At 48.8% G+C, this 10,220-nt stretch overlaps 1 protein-coding gene across 2 annotated transcripts in view; it reads left to right on the top strand.

Moving 5' to 3' along the window:
• The first annotated feature begins 435 nt into the window (after window positions 1-435).
• The window catches only part of TMIE (transmembrane inner ear), a 49,297-nt gene continuing 39,512 nt past the window's right edge, over window positions 436-10,220 (top strand). The window contains exon 1 of one of the 2 annotated variants that reach the window (XM_061576554.1): window positions 436-762. In XM_061576554.1, coding sequence (XP_061432538.1) covers window positions 673-762 — 90 coding nt within the window. In that variant the 5' untranslated portion in view covers window positions 436-672. The remainder of the gene's footprint in view (window positions 763-10,220) is intronic. The other variant, XM_061576555.1, reaches the window with a different exon arrangement.

Raw genomic sequence — 10,220 nt, 5'->3', positions numbered from 1 at the left:
GTGTGTGCGGTGTGTGTGTGTAGTTGTGTACGTACACTGTGTGTGTGGTGGTGTGTCTGGTTGTGTACGCACGCTGCGTGTGTGTGGTGTGTGTGGTTGTGTGGGGAGCGGTGGTGTAGCGGTTAGCGCGCTGCGCTATGAACCTGGCGACCCGGGTTCGATTCCCGCTCACGGCTAACACCAGTGACGATTATCTGAACCGGTCCTGGGCCTCCCCTAGGTCGACTCAGCCTTAAATGAGTACCTGGTGCGGTGTGTAAACATCGCCACTAGGGAGACAAAGGCGGTCGGGCGTGGTGCTGGCCACCCACCCCCTCGTGTACCGTTCCGGCCTTCATAGGTGCTCGCTAACAGCACTTGCCCCTACAGTCTGTTCAGGCTATACGGGGGATCTTTGTCTATCTTTGTGGTTGTGTGTACGCTGCGTGTGTGTGGTTGTGTGTGTGTGGTTGTGTGTGTGTGGTTGTGTACGTACACTGTGTGTGTGTGTGTGTGGTTGTGTGTGTGTACGTACGCTGCGTGTGTGTGGTGTGTGTGGTTGTGTGTGTGTGGTTGTGTACGTACGCTGCGTGTGTGCGTGAGAGAGACAGAGAGAGCGAGCTTGCTAGCCGGGGCTGTGTGCTGAGCGTAGCGGCTGCTGTAACAATAGCCGCAACAACAGCAGCAGCAGCGATGGCGGTTCATTGTCTTGCCCATCGCTGCCTCGGTTGCTTGCTGCTCATTTGCGTGGCTTACAACGCCGACTGCCAAGTCGCTGACGAGGTGAGCCACCCACCCACCCTCGTTGTCGTTGTGCGCGTGGGACGAGCTGATGATCATAACCAACCCTCCCTCCCCCCTCCTTTGTGAGCCACTACATTATCTGTATAATCCACCACTCCACCCCTTCCCACGCGGATGTGTGGTGGTGTTGGTGGTGGTGTTGTTATTATCGCGCGCGCGCCGGATGATTTTGTATTCGTATCGTTCCATATTGTCAAGCCTTGCTGTGCTCTGTGTGTGCATGGGATGCATGCGTGTGTACTGTATGTATGCTGGACTTCTTTCGCACCGTACGCAGTCAAGCGCGCTAAACTTGCTGCATTTTAGCCGCCCGGCGCTCCACACATACACGCAAAGATCCCCCGTATAGCCTGAACAGACTGTTGAGGAAAGTGTTGTTAGCGAGCACCTATGAAGGCCTGAACGGTGCACAAGTGGGTGGGTGGGTGGCCAGCACCACGCCCGACCGCCTTTGTCTCCCCAGTGGCGGTGTTTACACACCACACCAGGTACTCATTTGAGGCTGAGATGACCTAGGTGAGGCCCAGGACCGGTTCAAGATAATCGTCGCGCAGCGCGCTAACCGCTACACTACCGTTCCCCACAAATACATACACACAAATACATACACAGGTATATATACAAACAGACATCGATCGCACACATACATACATCTGATGGAACAAACTCATGAACATCTATTGCATAATGAGCACATTATTTTGTTGATGCTGCCTTCCGCTGAGTTAGCATTGGTCCACGATCACAAATAAACAATGTAATAATAATCTGAAGCACATTCACAATTAAACAATCTAATAATAAACGTAAGCACTTTCACAATTGAACAATGTAAAAATAAACTCAGCACATTCACAAATAATGTCAGAATAATTCTAAGCACGTTCACAAATAAACAATGTAACAATTCACTTCGGCACATTCAAAAATAAACAATCTAATAATAAACCTAAGCTCTTTCACAAATTAACAATCTAATAATAAACCTAAGCTCTTTCACAAATTAACAATGTAATAAGAAACCTAAGCACCTTCTTGGTTTTTTCGGTAAAGTCACGTAGAATGGAAATAATAAAATAATAAAAATCAAACATAATAAAATTATTCTCACGACGTTGGAGAACAGGTCTCGACAGACCTGTTCTCCACCTGAGGACGGCTGCTTGCGTTGTGGCCGAAACGTCGTGAGAATTATTTTATTGTTTTATTTTTATTATTTTATTATTTCCCTTCTACATGACTTTACCGAAAGAACCAAGAAGATGAATCCCTGCAGTCACGAAAGCTTTAAATCGAAAATTAAACCTAAGCACTTTCACAACTAAACAATCTAATAATGAACCTAAGCTCTTTCACAAATAAACAATCTGCAATAATAAACCACAACACATTTGCCTTAGGGGACTTTTCAAGCGACGGCCCGTATTCACATAAAGAAAAAAAAAACGATAGTAGACAACGTTTCGGGCAACGGCCCTTCTTTGAGGCGTTGCCTATTAACTACCGCGCGTGTCCTTGTACAATAATTTACGGAGCTGTTGACGAAAGCGTCCAGTTGTATTTGTGTTGTTGAATTTCGATTTAGAGCTTTCGTGACTGCAGGGATTCATCTTCTTGGTTCTTTCGGTAAAGTGACGTAGAAGGGAAATAATAAAATAATACAAATAAAACATAATACAATTATATATTATTATATTAGATAATATCTTATTATATTATTTTATTATGTTTTATTTTATTATTATATTATTTTATTATGTTTTATTTTTATTATTTTTTCATTTCCCTGCTACGTGACTTTACCGAAAGAACCAAGAAGATTTGTGTTGCTGATTGCGAGCGAATGCCGTGCGATCCGGAAGTGACGGCGCTGTCCAGGGTACTGACAACGCAATCCGCACGAGGCCCTCACACAGTCGCGTAAAAGAACCAAAGGGTCATTCCCGCAGTCACGAAAGCTACGAATCTAGCTAACACAAAGCCTCCTCTGCAGAGGTCGCAAACGGGTTTTTATTCCTTACCCGTACCCGTACCCGGCCGCACCAGGGTCGCAAATGGGTACCCGTACCCTACCCGAAATGAGTGACAAACGGTTACTCACCAGTGACTCACGGCCTACCCGTACCCGTACCCGGCCGCACCAGGGTCGCAAACGGCTACCCGTACCCGTACCCGGCCGGGTATCGGGTAGGATACGAGTATCGGGTACCCGGTTGTGACCTCTGCTCCTCTGTAGCCTCGCAGCCTCCCTCAAGCGATGCGCTCGAATGCCGGATTAAACTAGTTGCAGGGCCTGTAGCATATGATGTTATCAAGAAGCCCGAAATAGAAAAAAATACACGTAAATATTAAAACACACATTTTTTTACTTGCATAGCAAAGAAACTGTATTTTTCCGTTTGTCATACAGCCAGATAATACAACAAATCGCTCACCTTAAACACCCAGTCGTTCATAAAAGTTGAAGTCGGTATAGTACTATAGTGATAAAGCAAGTGCAGAATCACTGAACCGGAATTGATAGCTTGAAAGCATTTAGCGCGGGGCCCTTGAAAGTGCGGGGCCTGTAGCATTTGTAGCTACTTGTGCTACTAAGATAATGCGGCACTACACGCAAGTCAATGCTGATTTGAATACAACCCAACTACAATGCCACATTTGTGTTACCTATTAAATCCTTGGAGTCTTCAGACGTTTTTGTTTTAAGGAGGGGTTCTGCATTATGATGCTTGACGGGTGCCATGCATCAGAAGCGTTGTTTAAACTGGAAGAATCCGATGAACTATGGAGATATCTTTCACATATGTCCAACATGGACGGGTCAGAATGAATTGTTTCAATCCATCATCCCTCTGGGGGCCGATACAACGAGTACCACTTTGTGGTGAAGCCAACAGTGATTGTCATATGGGGCTCGCCCTCTCGCCATGGGAATGTGGAATTTCGAACAAGTAGCACAAAGGGGTGTAAACATGAAGCCAGCAGCAACACCGCATTGACTCGTGATGCTGCAATAGACAACGGGGTGATGTGGCATTTAAATACAAATAGAACGATTGATGAGGATTGACCATCAACCCCCACGGTGTGCGGAATTGATTCCAGGAATCATTTCTCATAGAGCTGCGTCCTCCAACGGACGTGTAATGACACTCTCACTCGATGTCACTCTCGCTAGCTGCTGCTAACTGCTGCAGCTGCAGCTGCTGTAGCTGCTGTTAACTGCTGCTGTTAACTGCTGCTGATAACTGCTGCTAACTGCTGCAGCAGCTGCTGGAGCTGCTGTTAACTGCTGCTGTTAACTGCTGCTGATAACTGCTGCTGCTGCAGCTCTAGCTGCTGCTAACTGCTGCTGTTAACTGCTGCTGATAACTGCTGCTGATAACTGCTGCTAACTGCTGCTGCTGCAGCTCTAGCTGCTGCTAACTGCTGCAGCTGTAGCTGCTGTAGCTGCTGCTAACTGCTGCAGCTGCAGCTCTAGCTGCTGCTAACTGCTGCAGCTGCAGCTCTAGCTGCTGCTAACTGCAGCTGTAGCTGCTGTAGCTGCTGCTAACTGCTGCAGCTGCAGCTCTAGCTGCTGCTAACTGCTGCAGCTGCAGCTCTAGCTGCTGCTAACTGCAGCTGTAGCTGCTGTAGCTGCTGCTAACTGCTGCAGCTGCAGCTCTAGCTGCTGCTAACTGCTGCTGCAGCTGCTGTAGCTGCTGCTAACTGCTGCAGCTGCAGCTCTAGCTGCTGCTAACTGCTGCAGCTGCAGCTCTAGCTGCTGCTAACTGCTGCTGCTGCAGCTCTAGCTGCTGTTAACTGCTGCTGTTAACTGCTGCTGTTAACTGCTGCTGATAACTGCTGCTAACTGCTGCTGCTGCAGCTCTAGCTGCTGCTAACTGCTGCTGTTAACTGCTGCTGATAACTGCTGCTGATAACTGCTGCTAACTGCTGCTGCAGTTGCTGTAGCTGCTGATAACTGCTGCTGTTAACTGCTGCTGTTAACTGCTGCTGTTAACTGCTGCTGCTAACTGCTGCAGCCGCAGCTGCTGTAGCTGCTGCTAACTGCTGCTGTTAACTGCTGCTGTTAACTGCTGCTGTTAACTGCTGCTGCAGCTGCTGTAGCTGCTGCTAACTGCTGCTGTTAACTGCTGCTGTTAACTGCTGCTGTTAACTGCTGCTGCAGCTACTGCTGCTAACTGCTGCTGTTAACTGCTACTGTTAACTGCTGCTGTTAACTGCTGCTGCAGCTACTGCTGTTAACTGCTGCTGTTAACTGATACTGTTAACTGCTGCTGCAGCTACTGCTGCTAACTGCTGCTGTTAACTGCTACTGCTAACTGCTGCAGCTGTTAATTGCTGCTGCTAACTGCTGCTGCTGATGTTAACTGCTGCTGCTAACTGCTGTTGATAACTACTGCTGCTAATTTCTGCTGCTAACTGCTGCTGCTGATGTTAACTGCTGCTGATAACTGCTGTTGATAACTACTGCTGTAGCTGCTGTTAACTGCTGATGGTAACTGCTGCTGTTAACTGCTGCTAGCTGCTGTAGCTTCTGCTAACTGCTGCTAACTTCTGCAGCTGCTGCTGCTGCTAACTGCTGCTATTAACTGCTGCTGATAACTGCTGCTGATAACTGCTGCTGTAGCTGCTGCTAACTGCTGATGGTAACTGCTGATGTTAACTGCTGCTAGCTGCTGTAGCTTCTGCTAACTGCTGCTGCTAACTGCTGCAGCTTCTGCTAACTGTTGCTGCTGCAGCTGCTGCTGCTGCTAACTGCTGCTGTTAACTGCTGCTAGCTGCTGTAGCTGCTGCTAACTGCTGCTGCTAACTGCTGCTGCTGCTAACTGCTGCTGTTAACTGCTGCTGCTGCTAACTGCTGCTGTTAACTGCTGCTGCTTGCTGCCACACGCCGCGTCGCCTGACCGTTTGACATTTCTCCTCAATGCGGCCGCCGCATAATTCAGCCCCACGACCAAGGCCTCCCCCCCCCGTCTATGCGCGTGCACGCTGACGTGTGTCTGCTCGTTCGTGATGTGTAAACGGCACTTGACATGGCCAAGACATTGGGTGATGAAAGTCTCTTTCTCTCGCACTCGCACTCCCCCCAAGAGGGCTTAGGAGCTTCTGCTGCTGCTGCTAACTGCTGCTACTGATAGCTGCTGCTGCTGCTGCTAACTGCTGCTTGCTGGTGCTAGCTTGCTGCTGCTGCAGCTAATTGCTTGCTGCTGCTCCTTGCTACTGTGGCTGCTGCTGTGGCTGCTTGCTGCTGCTTGTTAGCTGCTGATTGTTAGCTGCTGCTTGCTGCTGCTGCTTTTTAGCTGCTGCTAGCTGCTGCTGTAGCTGCAGCTACTAGCTGCTTGCTGCTGCTTCTTGCTGCTGTCGCTCGCTGCTGCTGCTACATTAGTAGCAGCTGCTAGCTGCTGCTGCTGCTGCTGCTAAGTGCTGCTACTGCTAGCTGCTGCTTGCTGGTGCGAGCTGCTGTTGCTATTAACTGCTTGCTACTGCTGTGGCTGCTGTTGTTAGCTGCTGCTAGCTGCTGTTGCTTACTGCTACCGCTTGCTACTACTAGTTTCCTCTGCTGCTGCGAGCTGCTGCTGCTTGCTGCTTGCTAGCTGCTGCCAGCTGCTGCTGTAGCTGCTGCTGTAGCTGCTGCTGTAGCTGCTGCTGCTTGCTAGCTGCTGCCAGCTGCTGTTGTAGCTGCTGCTGTAGCTGCTGCTGCTGCCTCCTGCTGTAGCTGCTGCTGCTGCTGTAGCTGCTGTAGCTGCTGCTGCTGCTGCTGTAGCTGCTGTAGCTGCTGTTGTAGCTGCTGCAGCTGCTGCTGTAGCTGCTGCTGTAGCTGCTGCTGCTGTAGCTGCTGTTGTAGCTGCTGCTGCTGCTTGCTGAGAGGTCGTGAACGTCGCTCACGGTGTTTGGAAATCCGGCTCAGGGCTCACATCCGCGTCGTCTCGAGTTTATTTTCGTTACGCAATCACTTCTGGGTTTTATCGGCCTCGTTTCTAACACACAGCCCACGGCCAATGGATCATTCCCTGACAGTATATGGACCCCCCCCTACCCCCCCCCCCGTCATGACCATGGAATTGTCAGGTACAGAGGCAGTAACGCGATTATAGGAAATTGGTTTATCATTTGAAATGCGATATCTCTATATACCGTTGGTAATACGATAATCGGAGTCATATTTTTGGTTCTTTCGGTAAAGTCACGTAGAAGGGAAGCAATAAAATAATAAGAAACGTCGTGAGAATTTTATTGTTTTATATTTTTATTATTTTATTGTTTCCCTTCTACGTGACCTTACCGAAAGAACCAAGAATATGAATCCCTGCAGTCACGAAAGCTTTAAACTAAAATATAATCGGAGTCGTTAGAGATATGTCTGTATATTGAACTTCTTTCGCACCGTACGTAAGCCAACCGTGACATTTTGAGGTGCGGGAGAAAGACAGCAAACGAAGTACAAAATCAGCTCAAAAGAAACGAGTTCGTCAATGTAGATGATAGTAGTAGGTTTTTACCCTTTCAACTGGTACAAAAACTGACACCTTTATACAAGGCATCATGTTTGCAATAACCACAACACAAGCAGTCAAAATGCAAACAAAAAGAAACAACTCTGATGAAGGACAGTGCATATCATTACCATCATCAGAGTTGTTTCTTTTTGTTTGCATTTTGACTGCTTGTGTTGTGGTTATTGCAAACATGATGCCTTGTATAAAGGTGTCAGTTTTTGTACCAGTTGAAAGGGTAAAAACCTACTACTATATTTTGCCACTGGTAAAGGAGATGTCTCATAATGTAGATGATGATTTAAAGGTGCTTAGCGCCCATGGCTTCTTCCTAACATCGGAAGGAAGAGAGCGTTCCAGACGGCCGCAGAAGCGCATCTGAAAGCGCGAATGATGCGGTGACCGTCCTGACCTTGCAACCCAGAGGTTCGCCCACTCGATTCGATCTCCGGGCACGGCAGTTTTCTTCAATGCCTCGCTCGCCTGTCCATACAGCGGTGCAAATTCGCACGCCACAGTCCCTCGATCGGCCGTTCCGGCGTGGCCGGGCGAGGTAAAGCGTGAGCGCTGCCACTTCTTCCCAAGACGTGAAAGAGTAGGCCAAAGGTGGGCGCGGCACAGCCAAGAAAAGACGGATGGGGGGGGGGGGGGAGACGTACAGCGCGACCACGGACACCTCGGTTCGATCGTCGGTCAAAATCCGCTGTTGCTGCGACCGGAGTGCGGGATCGTTCGACTGAAGCCCTATCGTCACCCTGAATCGACCTTCGTGCCCCCAATTCGTTTGTGGACGCGTGCCCTGCAGGTTTCTGTTAATTCCCTGATTCCCATTCAGGGCACACATTAGGATCATCGGATGAAGTGTGCCGCTTTGACACATTTAAATGGTCATAGTTGTCGTCGTTGTTGTTGTTGTTATATCATTATCCATGTTCAATCCACCGCTAGATGAAGGCCGCTCCGAGCCGCTGCCATCTGCCACGGTCACTCTGGTGCAACGATACACCCGGCTAGCTGCGCCACAAGATGATTTCACTCGCTCCATTGACTCGGTGAGCGTTCTCCAGTGGCGTAGTAACTACATTATCAGTGGCGTAGTAACTACATTATCAGTGGCGTAGTAACAACATTATCAGTGGTGTAGTAACTACATTATCAGTGGTGTAGTAACTACATTATCAGTGGCGTAGTAACTACATTATCAGTGGCGTAGTAACTACATTATCAGTGGCGTAGTAACTACATTATCAATGGCGTAGTAACTACATTATCAGTGGCGTAGTAACTACATTATCAGTAGCATAGTAACTACATTATCAGTGGTGTAGTAACTACATTATCAGCTCAGGGGGTGCGGCAATCCATCTGGTGGAGCCCCAATATTGTGATTTGTTTCGCACCCAGAGGCAATCGCGGACTCCTCTTTCCCTAATTGCATCGTCGTTACGTTTACGGTCTCGAACATTTAACGCTGTAGGGGCGCTCCAGTTGTTGTTGTTGTTGTTGTTCTTTTACACTGTCGTTGAAAACATATCGTGGTGGTTGCCAATGGGACCCCAAGGCACTCCCTAGTTACACTACTGGTTCTATCGCTTGTGGCTAGCGCTCTCTCATTTTCCTTGCCTATCGGCCATCGTCTCACGGAGCTACGTAACTCTTTTTCAGAAGTGACAAATGATAGCCCACACGAAGTGGCTGATCGCGTGGAAATTCAGAGCAGCCAAATGCTCAGAAACGCGTGACGTTAATTATTAATGTGGAGGGGAAAACCGGAGGACCCGGAGAAAAATCCACGCGACCAGAGGGAGAACACGCAAACTCCAAACATACAGCAGGCATCAGGGTCAGGATTGAACACACGAACTCCTGTAGACCAGGCGAGGTAGTTAACATCTCATAGCCACCGTGATAATGATGAGAGAGACACGCAAACTCCAAACATACAGCAGGCGTCAAGGTCAGGATCGCACACACGAACTCCTGTAGACCAGGCGAGGTAGTTAACATCTCATAGCCACCGTGATGATGATGATAGAGACACGCAAACTCCAAATATACAACAGGCGTCAGGGTCAGGATCGAACCCACGAACTCCTGTATACCAGGCGAGGTAGTTAACATCTCATAGCCACCGTGATGATGGTGATGAGAGAGAGAGACACGCAAACTCCAAATAGACAGCAGCAGGCACCGGGGTCAGGATCGCACCCACAAACTCCTGCATACCAGGCGAGGTAGTTACCATCTCATAGCCACCGTGATGATGAGAGAGACACGCAAACTCCAAATATACAGCAGGCACCGGGGTCAGGATCGCACCCAGGAACTCCTGTAGACCAGGCGAGGTAGTTAACATCTCATAGCCACCGCGACACCTCATTAAGTGCCGTATCATCGCGCAAATGTGCAAATGTGCGCACCAAATTAATCACATCTTGCTGCCGTGTCGAGCGCCTGCTATTGCGGCAGGCGGTCATTTCCGGACCCTCTGCTTTGATGGAAGCCCTGCCGTGGCTCGACTGCGGAAGGTTGCCCATTAAACCGACAAATTTATGGTAATCGCGAGAGGAAATCCGAGTCACCTCGGCAGGCCTGCAATGCCCCCCCGCCGCCTCCCGCTGGTGCGGTAATTGTACGGGGGGAGTGGGAAGCCACGGGGAACCATCCCGTCCCTGTACCCCGATTACAGGCGACGGTATATTTACAGAACTGCTTTTTTGTTTGCCAGTATCGGAAAGATGAAAACAATAAATATGGGTTGTCTTTCCGACAGACCTGTTCTTCACCTGAGGACGGCTGCTTGCGTTGTGGCCGAAACGTCGTGAGAATTGTATTTTATTATGTTTTATTTTTATTATTTTATTATTTCCCTTCTACGTGACTTTACCGAAAGAACCGAGAAGAATATGAATGGGTGTTTTACCCTTCCTGGCAATAACA

The sequence above is a fragment of the Lethenteron reissneri genome, chromosome 61 (assembly GCF_015708825.2).
Source record: "Lethenteron reissneri isolate LAM-NWPU_2019-01 chromosome 61, ASM1570882v1, whole genome shotgun sequence".
Taxonomy (NCBI): Eukaryota; Metazoa; Chordata; class Hyperoartia; order Petromyzontiformes; family Petromyzontidae; genus Lethenteron; species Lethenteron reissneri.
This window is presented reverse-complemented; position numbering and strand designations above follow the sequence as displayed.